A 17,749-nucleotide genomic window follows, 5' to 3' on the forward strand; every position below is an offset into this window, starting at 1 on the left:
ACATTTTTAAATTGTATTGTGATACTACTGATTGTGTGAAAGCTAAAGCTTTGAGAATGCAGGAGCCCATGATGAGAAATTATGAAGAAACTTTTCAAATCAAAGGTTTTAAATGTACGTAAGTTAGGTCCTATGTAGACGTGTAATACAAAGCCTGCATAGCTCAGCTGGTGAGAGTCTTAGTGCTGTGGACACAAACACAGACAGCTGCAGACAGCTTCATTGTTAACCAGCATCCTCAAGAGCAAAGCCACGTAGGACTTTCAAACTGAAAAATCTCAGATGAGTTCGAATATCAGGGTCAGAGGTCAAGTCTTCTGAAAATCTTGTGAATGTGATAAGCTGAGAACAAGGTGATGTAGGATAGTGCTGCCAGTATTTTTTAATTCAGTGGTCATAATTTTTAATTGACTATATGACCAATAAACCAATTATAATCAAATTCATGAAATATGAAATTATGAGGTTTTATTTTAACAGAGTTAGTTTTAAAATACCAAGAGGTCGGTTTTGTCTAAGTATTCATGCCGAGGAGCTAAGGCCATATTTCTTCATAAATATTATCTTGTTATTGTGTCCTTTGTCTTTAAAGTCTATAATACTGGCTCAAACCTTCCCATATCTAAATAATAACAGTACATATATACTGAGCTGGCTGAGAGGAGAATCCCAGAATAAGTCTGGTTTTTAGAGGCTGTTTTTAAGGGTTTTTAAAGATTAGCTGAAGTCAGTGTTACTTTGTTTTGTATGTTCTCTAAACTGCTTTTAAGATTTCAGTTTTTTTCAGAACCAACAGGATCTTTGTGTCTCGGTGGCTGATTGGCATCATAAGCTTTTGTCAATATAACAACTAACCAATTTATTAACCACCGACTAACTATCCAACTACCCCATTCAGTCACTATTTAAAACAACATATTATTAAAAATCTAAATACTACTAATAAAACTAAAGTACTAAACAAAAACAAATAAAAATATCTTTTGAACTTTTGCATCTTGGTTTTTAAACTCACTTCCTGTTGGTGTTGGGCTTCCTGGTGTATCATGTGGATATAAGGTTTATATGTGGCATGGCACTTTCACTGCATGGCATCTCTCCTTCTTTCATTCTTTCTTTCTTGTTGTTTATACTTTGAAATGCAGAAACATTATTTCTCAAATGTTTTCTAGAACTAGTTTCTTGTTGTCATACATCTTATACACTCACACTGCATGTTAAAAAAACTCAACCAGCTAGTCGTGCTTTGTTAAAATGTTAGCTTGATAATGAAAACAACCAATCGCATTAACATGAGGAGTTGTTTTTGTAATAAAAAATTTAATGCAAAGAAAGAGCTTCATCCTCTTTCTGACTTCACTCCGTATGTTTCACAACTTCTCATAGAGAAAAATGTGGTTCCACCAGCGAGGGAACTTCTAAACCTGCCAATCTGGGTGCTGTTGGAGTTTAAAAATAGTTTAAAAACCAGTAACCTTCCAGAAGAGATGGCAACGTTTTAAGAAATATTGGAATAAACAATAACCAGTTTGCAGTACGCAAACTGTTTGTTTTTGGCATCCGATACTGGTGCAAGCCTCCAGTACACTTTCTAGAGAAACTAGATGTGCTGGTGTGTTTGCAGACATTACATCTGCCCACACACTTATTCTACCCTGCTACCCATGTCTGTTTAGTGATATATTTGCTCCTTAACCTCTGCTAACCCATCTAGGATTAGGATTGGGGTTAGGTTAACATCCACGCCTTTCTTTTAATGCGATTTGTGGCTATATGGAGCACCCAAATCAAAACGATTATAAGGGAAACGGCAGCAATATGAGACTTTATTTGGAATATAATATCTTCTAGTTTCTCGAAGTTTGCCTTTTTAGCATGTGGCTAAAACAAAACCTAACACTAACCAAGCTAGTTTGCTCGTGAGCTGGTAAATGTTGAGGTTAACAAGTGAATCTGAATATTGACTAGGATCAGAAATGTAGTGTAAAGTCCTCAGCGAGGACACAATGAGTGTGGTGCCATACCCGGAGAGAACTGCATATGCTGTCTGACCCTCTGCATCCTGCAGGGGGCATCACAAGAGGCAACACCCAAGAAGGAGAAACTGAAGGAGGGTAACGAGAACTACCAGAAAGTCAAAGAGGTGAGAGCGCCCGTTCGTTAATGTTTCTTCAACACGTGATCAGTTTTTCTTTTTGATTTGTCTCTGTCTGCTGGGTTTTCTGGAACGTTCTTCCAAAAAGTCATCTATTAACTAATCAACAAGGGCACAGCTGTGATCTCTCTGTTGAAAACGTCCTGCACGTGGTGATCTTATCTCTTATCTCTCCAGCGATGGTGGTTTTTCTCTGCTCAGGATAATTCCATCATTATTCTCTCCTACTAGCTTCTCTGGTGAACGACACCTGCAGAATGTCACAAATGGAAACGAAGATGAAAATTAAAGGATAGATTTAAGTCCTTATTTGGTATAAAATTATATTCCAAATTCAACCAATCAAAACCTTCCTTCTGCTCTGGTAAATTTTAGCTTCCAAATGTTCGGTTGTTGCCACGATGACTTCAAATTATCTTGTATTTCTTCAGTGTTTTGAAAGAGATTAGGTTTGGTACGATTTCTAATCACAACCTTTGTCAATGAATCACTCTTTCCACATTGGAACGCCATTAATAATCAATATTTATGTGATTCATTATTTGTTTTATGTCATGCGCTACAAAATCACAAAATGCTAATCTGACGATTCACTTAATATTTTATTAATTAAAGTAAACTGAAATAACATCAGTTGGCTTTTTTGTGAGTAAGACTCATTTGTAGATGTGCTTAGTTTCTACAAGTCAAAGTTTTTAAAAATTCAGAAGGTTATAGATTTTAATATAGCTTAAACATGATCTACCCATATGGAAAAGATATATATAAATCTTATAAAGTTTGTATCTGTCTTGTGTGAAACTTGTATGAAAAGCATACAAGAGTGAAAACAGATATAAGATCCCTTGAAAAATTATATAATGAAACTTGTATGTTTTGGATACTTACTAAAACAATATATGAAAGTAATGAGAAAGTGGCCACTTTCATGAGTAAATCATGTAAGTTTTTACTATTTCTTTTCCATATGGGTACGCACCTGCGCCACCTGAGAATAAAACACACACATTTTTGAAAACACAGTATATTTAAAGAAATAGTAATGGGCCCATAATTGAGTCTTGGGGAAAACTGGCAGTATTGTCCAAGTATGTCTTAAAATTAAACGCTCGGGAAACAATGAATGAATAAACATGCGTTTTATTCACAAATGAGATTCATTTTAGCATTTTCAGAAATGAAAAAATGTCTTATCACTTAGAATATGTGTGAAAAAGCCCTGAGCCGGCACCTACTCTAGTTGTTCTAAAGATAATCCTACAGACACATTGTTTAAAAGTAATGAATCTGTTACATTGTGTGTGTTACGTAATGTATTTTATGTTAAAATCTTTAGTGTGTAAAGAAATCTTTTTTCCTAAATGTGGAATGACTTTATGAAAGACTTTTTTACACAGTGCATACTTTCTTTGGGGGAAAACTTTTAATTGCTAAAAATGCAAATTAAACTCATTTCTTAGCATATACAGCCCATCAGAGATACTATCGTTAATTAAAACTAAGCTAAAAGACACAGTGGGATACTTAGAGCTTATAAAAAATGTACAAAAATATAATTGCAGGCTCTACAGTACCATGCAACAGTCTTCAGCCAAACCTCATTATATTTTATTTTCATGGAGCCAGACTTGGAATTTTTTCAGTGCTTATTGTTTCAAAGGAGCTTGCAAAGAAAAGCATCTGGACTTCTTTAAGTTGCTTGAAGACGTTTCACCTCTCATCCGAGAAGCTTCGTCAGTTCTAAGGTCAAATGGTGGAGCGTCCCAGATTTAAACTCAGTGCTTATTGTTTGTTAAGCTCAATGCGAACCTAAGAATCATTCGAGGATAAAAAGACACATAACTCAAGAGATAAACCTGTGTTGTGTCTCCACGTAGCAGACAGCTTAGCAAAGAATCAGTTGTAAAGTATAAACACAGTGGCAGTGCAGTAAAAGCATACCTGGATAGAAAAACACAATCGGCCATAGATTGACCCCCCCACCCCCCCGGAGCCTGGACCTCAACATTATTGAAGCCATGTGGGACCAAGAACGGAACAAAAAAAGCAGCAAACATCCGAAGAAGAGCTTCAGATGTCCAACAAGCCTAAGAAGTATTCCTGAAGACTTTGTTGTTGTTGAAATGTTGAGAAAAATATTCAGGCTGTGTTGAAGAATGAAGGTGGTAATACCAAACACTGACTTTCAGGCTTGTTGTATACTGTATTTTCACATATATTTGCACATATTTCTATAAAACAGTGCACCTATTTCCCCTTTTACTAACAAAATATAAAAAATGAAGGGTGTCCTTGCACTCTGATATCTGTTTTACCCATGAAAATAACGCTCATAAAAACAAACTGACATTGACACTAGAAAACTAAGTATTTAAGTATTTCAACCAATAAAAGTTAAACTGACCATCATCTGTCGAACTGCACATGACTCCACTGTCTGCCATCTCGCTCCTCCCCCTGCAGATCCTGGAGAGGTTGAATAAGATGTGCAGCAGCGGAGTTTGGAAGAAGCAGCAGAGGCTGCTAAAAAACATGGGTGCTCATAAAGTGATGCTGGACCTGCTGCAGGTCTCCTACGACAAGGTAAGACAGGACACCCCAAATTAAAAGCACCTTAGCAGGCTTAATTAAGCAGGTCAATTCAAATAGTGCTGCACTTGAAGCCATGCAGCCTTATTTTAAATGACATTGAAATCTCACAGTGGAGTTTTTATCAATAACTTATTACAGATGTTCTTTCTTTTTCCAGTCTTCTTTTCATTTTGAACTGTGGAGAAGTTATAATAATGTAATACTTATCAAACAGGCTGAGATTTGTTATTTAACAGCCATTTATATTTATTGTAGTTAACTTTTGCCCCTGGTGTTCGTGGATTTCTTTTGTTCGATTAAAATATATGCATATATTCAAATAGTCTGGCTGTAGCCAGATTTGAGAGGAGAGTTCAGCTCAACCAAGACTAACCATCGTGTTTGTCTGTGTGTGTGCAGAATGATGTGAAGATGCAGGAGATCATCAAGTATACTCACCTGTTCCTGCAGAAGTTCTGTATGGGCAACCAAGAGAATCAGGCTCTGTTGCACAAAAACCTCAACTTGTTTCTCAACCCGGGGGTAAGCTGCTTCACAAATGTGCCAAAGTTATACACAATGCTTATTTAGTTCATAAATCTGAGTGGACGTTCAGTACGCTTTAAGGGTGGTTGGTTTTATGTGTGGTTACATGTTCAGACATCTTTGTGAGGACAGAAATTGTCATGCTACGATACCTGTGGGGACCAAGAGTCACTTATGGGAACAAAATGCGCGTCGCCAACGAGTTTGGAGGCGTGTTTGAGACTCAAAATGTGGTTTTAGTGTGAGGGTTATAGCTAGGTTATGGTTAGGTTTAGGGCAGCGGTCCCCAATCCCCGGACTGGTACCGGTCCGTGACTCATTTGGTACCGAGCCGCGAGAGTTGAGGCTCAGGTGTGAAATGTATAGTTTTCAGGGTTTTTATCGGTTTTCAGCGTTATTTTGTTATCGTTTTTATCGTTAACTCGGTTTTCCTGGGTCTTTTCACGTGTGTTATGAATAAATCTTCTTTTTTTCGGTACCGGTACTAGTTTTATTTTGTTGTATTTATCCGCGACACCTTAAAGGCCGGTCCGTGAAAATATTGTCGTGCATAAACCGGTCCGTGGAGCAAAAAAGGTTGGGGACCGCTGGTTTAGGGTATCCGTTAGGCATTATGTCAATGACATGTCCTCACTAAGATATGAAAACGAGTGTGTGTGTGTGTGTGTGTTTCTTTTTCTTTAGGAATATGTCAAGTGAGAAAACAGTCTTAATATCTTATCTCCTGCACCACACTCATAAGTTGAAATTTCTGACACCTGACTCCAATTAGCCAATTACCTCCCTGTTTATAAACCCAGCCTACATTTAGAGACACTCGTTGCCAGATTCTCTTTAAATGCAGTGTATTCAAACCTTTCCGTTTTAGTTTTCTATCACTTTTAATTATCTTTACCTTTCATTTCTGTCAGCTCTGTGAAGCTAAATAAGCCAAAATCAGAAATCTTTTGTACAGTTGGATTGTCTTCTACATAAAACACCTGATCAAGTTACTTCTGTTTAAACAGCTTTCATTTATTTTACTTTAGCTAATCAACTTCTGCTCGTTTAAAGAAAATGCCGGTTGTCTCTGGGTTTTTTAAGTGATTTGAGTGGCTGGTAGAGAGAAACCTCTCTGACAACTCTAATGCTCGATGTACTGATGGGGACTTGAATGAAAATTAATCAGCTAGAGAAAGAATATCAACCTCCCAACACCTGAACTCTTCCACGTCTTCCATTTCCATTTTTAATTTCTCTTTGCTATTTGGGCTGACTGGGACCTGATGAATGTAAAAACAAAGAATTACCAGATTTTGTTTTTTTAACTGATTTTTGTTTCTCAGAAAAATGAGAGCCACCTACGAGGACACTTTTTAAATGTTGATAGAACAGTGGCTGTATGATGTCCTCATAAATGTCACAGGGGCATAGTGACATAGTGAAAACAAATTTCCAACATTTTCCAACATTCAGGAGGCAGTTTGGGGGTTTTGTAATGAAAAAGTCAAAACTAGTCTTCTTTAAATAAATATTAGTGTTGATGTGACTGACCTGAAGTGATTTCTAAACTTTTCCTTGTTCATGTGCAGCTCCTGGAGGCGGAGACAGTGCAGCACATCTTCAGTAATAACTACCAACTGTGCAGCGAGATCTCCGAGAGCGTGCTGCATCACTTCATCCACTGCCTGGCAACGCACGGCCGCCATGTCCAGTACCTCAACTTCCTCCACACCATCATCAAGGCTGAGGGCAAGTACGTCAAGAAGTGTCAGGACATGATCATGACCGAGGTGAGGATGAGACGCACCGCTTTGCTTCTACTAAAACATCAACCCGTGTTTTCATGCTGATGCGTTCAAGTTTTCCTTTCATGTCTTCTTGTAGTTAACAAACGCCGGTGAGGACGTGGTCGTGTTTTACAACGACAAAAACTCGTTTAAAGTCATGCTGGAGCTGATGGCAGAGAGCAGGGAGGGCGTCGGTGACACCAGCCCACTCAGGTAACCAAGGCAGCGATGATGATGATTTTATTAATCCATCTTCATAAAACCTGATACTAACCATAACGCGGTCATTTAAGAAATGACAGGATTCTATTTTATTTGTTAAATGACTGAAAGCTTCGAGCTGGAGACAATAACAGGATAAAATGATCCTATAACAGGATATAAAAGGATCCAAACAGCATGTAGCTCTGCATGTTTAATTTTTTATGCCATATATGTCCTTCCTGATTCAATCAAAAAGGAATTTGTGTCTCCTCTGATCTTGAACCAGCTACTCAAAATTTTTATTAATTTCTAAACATGTTTTCTTGAGAACTTCTTGCAGTGATTGTGAACTTATAGTTATACAATTGTTGTAATGCACTATCTGACGTGATGGTGGCAGTGCTGTGTCACTGTTCTAATACCAAAACCCGGACACAATGATGCAGAGTGTCAGTATCGCTCTGTACGCGTAGCTGCATATTAAGCTACAGATCCAGCTCGCACTGGAGCGGTTCGCAGCCGAGTGTGAAGCAGCGGGAATGAGGATCAGCACCTCCAAATCTGAGGCCATGGTTCTCAGCCGGAAAAGGGTGGAGTGCCCACTCCGGGTCGGGGATGGGTTCCTGCCCCAAGTGGAGGAGTTCAAGTATCTCAGGGTCTTGTTCGCGAGTGATGGGAGAAGGGAGCCGGAGATCGACAGACGGATTGGGGCTGCAGCTGCAGTAATGCAGACGCTGCACCGGTCCGTCGTGGTGAAGAGGGAGCTGAGTGTAAAAGCGAAGCTCTCAATTTACCGGTCGATCTACGTCCCTACCCTCACCTATGGCCACGAGCTGTGGGTAGTGACCAAAAGGACGAGATCGCGGATACAAGCGGCGGAAATGAGCTTCCTCCGAAGGGTGGCTGGCATCTCCCTTAGAGATAGGGTGAGAAGTTCGGCCATCCGGGAGGGGCTCAGAGTAGAGCCGCTGCTTCTCCACATCGAAAGGAGCCAGCTGAGGTGGTTCGGGCATCTGGTAAGGATGCCCCCTGGGCGCCTCCTGGGTGAGGTGTTCCAGGCATGTCCCACCGGGAGGAGGCCCCGGGGCAGACCCAGGACACGCTGGAGAGATTATATCTCTCGGCTGGCCTGGGAACGCCTTGGTGTTCCCCCGGATGAGCTGGAGGAGGTGGCTGGGGAGAGGGAGGTCTGGGCCTCTTTGCTTAGGCTGCTGCCCCCGCGACCCGGCCCCGGATAAAGCGGATGAAGATGGATGGATGGATGATGTCGAGGAGTTCATTTGTTTCATCAGTCAACTCGTTTAAAAGAAGAAGCAGAGCAGAAGTTTGTACCACCTTAACTCTGCTGCTATAAACACAAGTCGGAGCTCTTCTGATCTGAGCAAGTGGAAACCACGAGGCTTCAGCTGATGTGGCCACAGCTGCAAAACAGGAGACACGAGTCATGACTTGTTAAAATGGACCGAATGTTTATCAATCTTTAGTTTTTCCAGAATATCAGAACTGATTTAATTTTTTAAAAATGTAATTGACAGATTTGGTTCTGGCAGATTTTGCCCTATAAGAAGTCACATCTGTTTTCAAGTATATATACGTGTGGGTGCATATATATTTTACTTGAGTCTAAATACTGTGTGGACAACAAAGTTTTTTAACTTACCATCAGGTGCTTTTATTTCCCATCCCAAACATGCTGTCGTGTTTCCGTCTGAGACCTGAATGTGAAATAATTCCCCCCCCACAGGTATCACATCTCTCTGGTGGAGCTTCTGGCTGCTTGTGCAGAGGGGAAGAACGTGTACACGGAGATTAAATGCACCTCCCTGCTGCCCCTGGAGGATGTGGTCAGAGTGGTGACCCATGAGGACTGCATTACTGAGGTGCTCACCGTGTTTGTGTGGTTTAAGGGTTTTAAACTGCTTTGATTAAACCAGAAAGCTAACTTGACTTCCTGTGTGCCTCCAGGTGAAAGTTGCCTATGTGAACTTTGTGAATCACTGCTATGTGGACACAGAGGTGGAGATGAAGGAGATCTACACATCCAACCACATCTGGAATCTGTTTGAGGACTTCACTGTGGACATGGCTCGGGTAGGAACGGCACCATAGTTTATCATCATAACTGATAAACTATTGTAAAGCTTTACCTCATTATTTAAAACTACACACAGGTTTAACACAAGCATCCAGCTTTGTAACATTATATGTACAATAATGTGAAGAGTCTTTCTTTATATTTTGCTTCCACTGAGTTGGATTTGGGGGAAAAAGTGGGCTTGAGCACTTGAGGCTTTTTTTTGGACATTTTTTCCCCCCTTTTTTTTGTTAAACCTTACCTAAAAACCTCCTAATACAACAGATGAACCAGTGTTGCCTTCACATAACAGACAATTTAGTAAAGAACCAATTTGAAATTTAGTCTCTTTCGTCCTGTTCCTTTAGTTCAGGGGTGGGCAACTCCAGGCCTCGAGGGTTTAGATGTGTCCTTGATCCAACACAGCTGATTTAAATGGCTAAATGACCTCCTCAACATGTCCTGAAGTTCTCCAGAGGCCTGGAAACGAACTAATCATTTGATTCAGGCGTGTTGACCCAGGGTGAGATCTAAAACCTGCAGGACACCGGCCCTTGAGGCCTGGAGTTTGCCACCCCTGGTTTAGTTGGATAACAGAGTTTGGCATAAAACATTTTTACACCAACAAGGTGTTACGTTCCCCTAAAAAGGTCCAGGGGTGAGGGAAAGTAACAAAAGGTGTCCAGGTTGAAAAAGGGAGACAGGGAGGCAAAATAGTTAAATTAACAGGTTTATTAATGTTTCCATTAATAAGTTACCTAAAAGAGACGGACAAACTGCTGTCACTTTTTAATGAAAGAAAACAATAAACTGAAAATATGCCAAAAAGGGTTAGTACCAAAACACACTCCTCTCCACGCAGCAGGGGCAATCCACCTCCACACACACACACAGCTTACTAGCTGCAGCCCAACATGGCTCTCTGGCACTACAGCTCACAATGGTCGTGTCCAAATTCATGGGCTGCATCCTCCTGAGGACCCGGCCTTCGCGGTCTACGTGGGCCGGGGCCTCAGGAGGTTGGGTAGGCCGGAAGTAAACGGCTGGGGAATTGGACGGTCTAGCCTTCTCGATCTACTCCCGCCCTTAATTCAAGTATTTCTGGTTGTCAGCGCCATGGCACGAAAATCGAAAATGGACCCCGAAATCTTTCTCCGTTTTTTGTGTTCAGCTGGTGGGGTGACAGACGTCACCGAAAACGTCGAAGCACTTTTGCAAATATGTCATATCTTGACAAACCGAGCAGATATTTGAAGTTTACACACCCACATTCTCGCCTGAAAATATGTTTAAAGTTTATTTTGTGGCCCAGAAAGATTAATAAGAGTAATTTTAAAACTTAGTAGCAGCCACCATTGCCGGAAACTGGAGCTTGGCTGGGCCGCGCTATGAATTCTGGGATAGGTTGGGCCAAGAAGGACACATCCGACCCATCCTTCAAATTCGGGGAAAAGGAGGACGCATTTGTCGGCTGCATTCGGAGGAGTCTACGAATTTGGACAGCCTTCGGCGCGTCGCTGTGACGTAATCGGTCTACGAATGCGGCCTCAGGAGGAAGCAGCCCATGAATTTGGACACGACCAATCTCTGGCCTTAAGAATTCTTAATTGTTGATGGGAGTCAGCTGTACAAAAAAGGCGGCACCAAAGGCAGGAGATATGGCCGGACAACACCGGTCGCGACAGATGGCCCCGCCCCTCCCTGAGCCTGGTTCTGCCGGAGGTTTCTTCCTGTTAAAAGGGAGTTTTTCCTTCCCACTGTTGCCAAAGTGCTGCTCATAGGGGGTTATATCAGCGGTCTCCAACCTTTTTTGCGCCACGGACCGGTTTATGCCCGACAATATTTTCACGGACCGGCCTTTAAGGTGTCGCGGATAAATACAACAAAATAAAACTAGTACCGGTACCGAAAAAAAGATTTATTCATAACACGTGAAAAGACCCATGAAAACCGAGTTAATGATAAAAACTATAACAAAATAACGCTGAAAACCATACATTTCACACCTGAGCCTCAACTCTCGCGGCCCGGTACCAAACGACTCACGGACCGGTACTGGTCCAAGGCCCGGATGTTGTGGACCGCTGGGTTTTATGATTGTCTGTATGTGTTACTGTAGGGTCTACCTTAAAATATAAAGCACCTTGAAGCGACTGTTGTTGTGATTTGGCGCCGTGTAAATAAAATTGAATTGAATTGACACACCCACACAAGGTCAATTTTAGGACGAGGCCCTGCTAGGGCTGTAAGACAAGGTGATTCCCAAAGGACTACTAGCTTAAAACTTGGCGTATGCCAGCATTGTGTGGGGAGTATCCTTAAAAAATATCTGAGGAAATTGAAGAATAGGAGGTCAAAAAAGTGACAAGCCTAAAAAAACTATCTACAGCAGATAAACAGTTTCTGAGAGTCATATCCATAAGAAAGTAGACAAAAACAACCTGACGTGACATGGTGCTGATATTCGGGTTTTTCCCCTCTCTGCAGGTCTGTAATAAACGAGAAAAGCGTCTTTCCGATCCCGTTCTGGAGAAATACATCATCGGCGTGGTTTTTGACACCATCAACGCCTTCTTCAGCTCCCCTTTCTCTGAAAACAGCACTTCTCTGCAGGTGAAGGAAATGCTTCACCTTGGTGATATAAAACCGTTTAGGTGTGGGTCCAGTTAGCTGATCGCTTCTCTGTCTCTGTCAGACTCACCACACCATCGTGACTCAGCTGCTTCAGTCGTCTGTCAGGCTGCTGGACTGTCCCTGGTTGCAGCAGCAGCACAGAGGGCAGGTGGAGGCATGCATCAAGACGCTCGCTGTGACAGGTAACAAACCTGGCACCGCATTACGTCTGAGCCATGAATGATTCCCAAAGTTTTCTCTCACATTCCCACTTAAAAAAGGCTGACTAAGTCTTGTGAATTTTGAACATTAAATAAAGTTCTCTCTCTGTGCAGCTAAGAGTCGCTCCATCTCTGTGCCTTTGGAACTGGAGGCTCAGATCAACACCATGCTGTCCACTTCAGCTTTGAACTCTTTGTCGCGCACCAATCCAAACTACAAATCCTCCTCCCGCCACGTCCGCCCTAGCGCTCCTACCAACCCCTGGGACTACAAGAACATCATCGAGAAGCTGCAGGTGCACAAGGGCACACCGAAAAAAAGACTTTTCTTTATTTACATTAACTTGCAGTAAACTGTATTTAACCTTGTTCCCTCTGTATCTTCCTCAGGACATCATAAACACTCTGGAGGAGCGTCTGAAGCCACTGGTGAACGCTGAGCTTTCGGTGTTGGTGGATGTCCTCCATCAGCCGGAGCTGCTGTTCCCTGAAGGAACCGACATCCGACAGCGCTGTGAGTCCGGAGGATTCATTTCCAAGTAGGTCTTCTGAGTGTAAAGCATGCTTGAGCACTGACACTAGAGGGATGAGGGGAGTTATGATGTTCATGTGCTGACCAGGTTGATCCAGCACACCAAGGCGCTGATGTCTTCAGAGGAGAAGCTGTGCATCAAAGTCCTAAAGACTCTGCAGGAGATGCTCATCAGGACTCTGGACTTTGATGAAAAGGTGAGTTAATAGTAGCTGAACTACCACAATCAGCCTGTTTAACTTAAATCAAAACCATTATAATCACGGTTGAACAACAAAGGCAGGTCCTTGAGAAATACAGTATATTAAAAAAACACAGTGTTGTTGTGGTCATTCTTCTTTGGTGGTTTTGTAGCTTCCAGAGGTCCTTTTGCAGTTTTTCCATATTTATGCTTATTTTATTTGAGACATATTTTATTTATTCCCCTTTCGCTGAGTCATCTTCACCTGTTTGTGTTTGCGTTCCCCACCCTCTCTCGGCTTTTCCCCATTCTTCAGCCTCTGCCAGGCCTTGTTGCTGCCACTGATCATGAATGAAGCTTTCCCCGATCTGAAATCTCTGGCTTATTTCTTGGTTTTGTTTCAGTTCAATGTAACAGGATGGAGACTGAATGGACTTCCTGTTGATTTGTTTCAGGGACTAGTGCTGCGGAAAGTTTTACTGCAAAACTACTTGTTTCCAAACAAGAAGACCAACCAGAAGAATGACTTGGCTGAACTTGGAGTTCCAGGTAAACTGCTTCATACGAACACTGTTCACAGGAAATAATAAACACTGCTCAAATAAAATGCAGGAGACATTTAATCATAACAGTGTAACATAGTCAGATAAGTTCAGGAATGTCATTGTGTTCAGTGAAGAACAAAACATCCGAAATCCGTTTCACCTGCTTTGTTAAATTCAATTGTAGACTGGACACGAACCCAAAAAGAGGATGACTTTGCAGGTGGTGGCTTCATTTCTCTGTCTTTATCCTTCCTTACTGATCTTTCTCTAGTGCTGCTTTTTGCTGCACCGGTAGTCCAGCTCCTTCGTGATGACCAGTGTTGGTCAAGTTACTTGAAAAAAGTAATCAGTAACTAATTACTGATTACTTCCCCCAAAAAGTAATCCTGCTACTTTACTGATTACTTATTTTCAAAAGTAATTAATTACTTAGTTACTTAGTTACTTTTTAAAAACACGATTTACAACCTGAATAGGTGATAAAGCGATAGATCTTTCAGCCCAATTCTACTTTTTCTACATAATCCATCATACAAAATGTAATCAAATGGAAAAGTCTCTTTTTAAAACTTGTTTTATTAGTTTTAATCTTTTAACTTTATGCATCAAGCAAAAATTTAATTATATGCAACATTCTCTGACTGGAAGAAATTAGTTTAACATTTAAACCTATTTTCTGCACATTCCAGCACATAAAATAAAATATTTGTTTGTGTTTACACTCAGTCTTTCAAATAGATGCAAGTAAAACACAGCAGAAAATAAATAAAGTCAAAGACTAGCGGTCCTGTTGCTCTATTTTCACCTGTAAAGCAGGAGTGTGGTAGGCGGAGGTTTACCCTGGTGCAGGTGTGCAGCGGTCAGTGGAAGAATCCGCGAGTTTCTCTGTGTTTCCCATTACGTCGTAGCTACTCGGTGCTTGCTTGGAAGTTTAGGGTTTTTTTCGCTGTAAAAAGAAGTTTTCTTCCCACGCACAACGGACACTAATGTTTTTGTCACTTTTTATGGAATCAAACTCAAAGTAAGGTCAGTACTTCCACGCTTTAAACGCTGCACGCTCATACTCTCTCCCGCACTCGATATATGATCCATTGTTGATCTGCACACAGCTGTTGTCACGAACGTCGCACTCGCTTACGTCACTGTCATGAGACATTCTCGCAAAAAATCACGGTTTTAGTAACGCAGTAACGCAGCGTTCCTACGGGAAAGTAACGGTAATCTAATTACCGTTTTTGCAATAGTAATCCCTTACTTGTTACTTGAAAAAAGTAATCGGATTACAGTAATGCGTTACTGCCCATCTCTGGTGATGACACATCCATATTTGACATTGATAGGTTTGTTGTCTCATGTATATCCGTAGATGGTGGCAATAACCTCCATGTGCGGGCCAGCAGTATTCTGACTGCTGTTAGGTACCAGGACGAAATCCTCAGACCCACCCATTATGTTTATGTTGTTGTAGCGGACTCTGGGTTAAAGGCTTTTGGTGTGTTTATATAGTTACTAAGAAGGAATTGAATTCCCCAGACTTGGATTGAATTTATAACCTGTTGGACGTTATGTGTCGGTGCGTTCAGTGTTGCTAATTAGAACCATTGAGCTCACTGATCCAAGTCTGAGGGGAGATTCCCCAGGACACCATTTATTTAACATGATTTACGTAACACAATAATAGCAGTCTAATGTGTTTATGATGCTATAATCTATATTGTCTGTGCACAAGCTGCTATATTATGCTGTATTTTTCTTTCTGTGAGTTAGGCGGTGAACAGGAGCGGGACTGGGCGGCAGTGGCAGCAATCCAGTGTCGTCTGGATCGTGAAGGAGGAACGAAGCTGTTCACAGATCTGGTGATGAGCACCAAGAATGATAAGATCTTCCAGGAGAGCATCCAGCTGGCCATCTGTCTGCTGGAGGGAGGAAACACTGAGATACAGGTATCAGACAGGAGAAGTTTCTTTGCTCATTTAAGTCACTGTTATGAAATTACAGAGCCAAGTTCATTCTAAAACCAAATAATGCATCAAACGTGTAGAAACAATAGATCTGAGACAAGAATGGTCACTTTTTTTTGAATAGTGTAGTTTAGTTTTCTCCAACATAGCTGATCCAGAGATCACAAGATGTGGTACTGGTAATGGGACCATTTTAATGAAAGAAGTTGGTTCTTGGTTAGAGGTGGTTGTACGCTGGGTTTAGTTTTGACCATCTTTTATATATTGTTTTAGAACAAAGACTGCTTCAGAGCTGGTTTTGATTCATTTTAGGTATGGTTTTAGACTGGGATGGTTTTCAAGCTTGCTTTTGGTCCCGTGTTAAACTGGTGTGTTGACTCTGTCCACTTCTTATGCAGAACTCCTTCTACAAACTGATGATGGGTGACAACAAGTCAGAGAAGTTCTTTAAAGTGTTTAATGACAGAATGAAAGAAGCTCAGGCCGACATTAAAGCAACGGTTTCTGTTAATGTTGGAGAGGTGACACACAAGGCCAACGAGAAGCTGGAGAACGGTGAGAGTCATCTGAAAATAGTTTATGAGGACAAATCTGTGCAATCCCATTATTCTATAGTTTCAATGTACGTCCATATTTAGGGTTCCTTAGATTTATTTGAGGATGATATGATCAAACCCCATTTTGTAACCAATAGTTTGGCATCACTCACTGGAACTTTGATCAGGTTTAGACATTTGATATAATGTTTTAAATGGTTAATTAACAAACAATTATGTATTGTGTCTGTGAAGGTTCTCAGTCATCCAGGTCATCGTAGTCAAAGGAGCTTGGGAAAAAAAGCGTCTGGACTTCTTTAAGTTGCATGAAGACGTTTCACCTCTCATCCGAGAAGCTTCTTCAGTTCTAAGGTCAAATGGTGGAGAGTTCCAGATTTAAACCTAGTGTGAGTTTCCCCCCACAGAGGGGCAAAAGGACCCCCTGATGATCCTCTACCTAATCACATGAGCCAAGGTGTGAAAGCGGGTGTGGGTCACAATCAGCCAGAGTTTCGGGTGAGCTCATTGTGAAACCTGGCCCCACCCTATCATGTGATTTCCTGAGGTCAGATGGCCCAGGATGTGAGTGGGCGTTAAGGCGTCTGGGAAGGATCTCAAAACTGGATTATAGATGGCAGACAGTTGGTGTCGTAAACCAACTGTCTGCCATGTTCAAAGATGGTCGCTCACAGTGGACATAGATGCTTCTTTCACTCCTCTTTCAAACCATCTGTCCTCTCTGTCCAAAATGTGAACATTGGCATCCTCGAAAGAGTGACCTTTGACCTTTAGATGCAGATGGACTGCCGAGTCTTGTCCCGTGGAAGTGGCTCTTCTGTGTTGTGCCATGCGCTTGTGCAGTGGCTGTTTGGTCTCTCCACCATTTGACCTTAGAACTGAAGAAGCTTCTCAGATGAGAGGTGAAACGTCTTCAAGAAACTTAAAGAAGTCCAGACACTTTTCTTTCCAAGCTCCTTTGACAATTATGTATTATGCACCTTTGTGAAGGGAAAAATAAGATGTTTGTAATAATATTTTATGGTTTAAAGGTGGCTCCACCACAATGGGTGTACTTCCGGGCACAGGGGGTCATCCACTGTTGGTACCAGGGGCGCCCATTGCCCCAGGCACCTCCACCCTGCCAGCTCAACCTATTGAAGAACAGAAGGAGGTGGAGACAGAGATGGGACCAGCTGTTACCATCATGAAGCCGATCTTGAGGTTCCTACAGCTGCTTTGTGAGAACCACAACAACGACCTACAGGTCAGTTCCTGCTAACTACTGAACAGTGTTGAGCCTTTTTTACAGATTGTATAGCATTAAACGTGTGACAAAAAGTTAATATCTACTACCTATATTTTAGAGACAAGTTGGATGTTTTTCTCTCCACTTTAGGCAGGTCTTTTACCACCGTCTGTTAGAGGCCAGTACAGGAAGTAAAGCTATCTGTTTGTCCCAGCATCTTCTTCATGTGAGCACACATACAGAAAATGTAAGGCTCAAATTTGTGACTTTGTGTTTCCAGAACTTCCTGCGTTGTCAGAATAACAAAGCCAACTACAACCTCGTGTGTGAGACACTTCAGTTCCTGGACATCATGTGTGGTAGTACGACGGGTGGCCTGGGCCTGCTGGGCTTGTACATCAATGAATCAAATGTCCACCTCATCATTCAGACCCTGGAAACACTTACAGAGTACTGCCAAGGACCCTGCCAAGAGAACCAGGTACATGAGAACAACAGGGTGGAAATAATGGTTTCTACTTTTCTGTGACGGTACAGGTGCCAAGGTGGTGCAGCGGTTAACACTGCAGCATCACTGTAAGAAGGCTGTAGATTC

General features: G+C 41.7%; 1 protein-coding gene across 2 annotated transcripts in view; it reads left to right on the forward strand.

Annotated features, from left to right (window-relative positions):
• The window catches only part of itpr3 (inositol 1,4,5-trisphosphate receptor, type 3), a 73,459-nt gene that overhangs the window by 43,950 nt on the left and 11,760 nt on the right, over window positions 1–17,749 (forward strand). For both annotated transcript variants that reach the window (XM_087834460.1, XM_087834461.1), the window contains 17 exons: window positions 2,069–2,143; window positions 4,619–4,738; window positions 5,147–5,269; window positions 6,844–7,044; window positions 7,139–7,254; window positions 8,990–9,125; window positions 9,211–9,336; window positions 11,807–11,932; window positions 12,015–12,135; window positions 12,268–12,449; window positions 12,544–12,692; window positions 12,774–12,882; window positions 13,322–13,415; window positions 15,179–15,354; window positions 15,771–15,927; window positions 16,958–17,172; window positions 17,435–17,635. In XM_087834460.1, the coding sequence (XP_087690586.1) occupies window positions 2,069–2,143; window positions 4,619–4,738; window positions 5,147–5,269; window positions 6,844–7,044; window positions 7,139–7,254; window positions 8,990–9,125; window positions 9,211–9,336; window positions 11,807–11,932; window positions 12,015–12,135; window positions 12,268–12,449; window positions 12,544–12,692; window positions 12,774–12,882; window positions 13,322–13,415; window positions 15,179–15,354; window positions 15,771–15,927; window positions 16,958–17,172; window positions 17,435–17,635 (2,427 nt within the window). The remainder of the gene's footprint in view (window positions 1–2,068; window positions 2,144–4,618; window positions 4,739–5,146; window positions 5,270–6,843; window positions 7,045–7,138; window positions 7,255–8,989; window positions 9,126–9,210; window positions 9,337–11,806; window positions 11,933–12,014; window positions 12,136–12,267; window positions 12,450–12,543; window positions 12,693–12,773; window positions 12,883–13,321; window positions 13,416–15,178; window positions 15,355–15,770; window positions 15,928–16,957; window positions 17,173–17,434; window positions 17,636–17,749) is intronic.

Source organism: Neolamprologus brichardi, chromosome 20 (genome assembly GCF_056152115.1).
Source record: "Neolamprologus brichardi isolate AB-2024 chromosome 20, ASM5615211v1, whole genome shotgun sequence".
Taxonomy (NCBI): Eukaryota; Metazoa; Chordata; class Actinopteri; order Cichliformes; family Cichlidae; genus Neolamprologus; species Neolamprologus brichardi.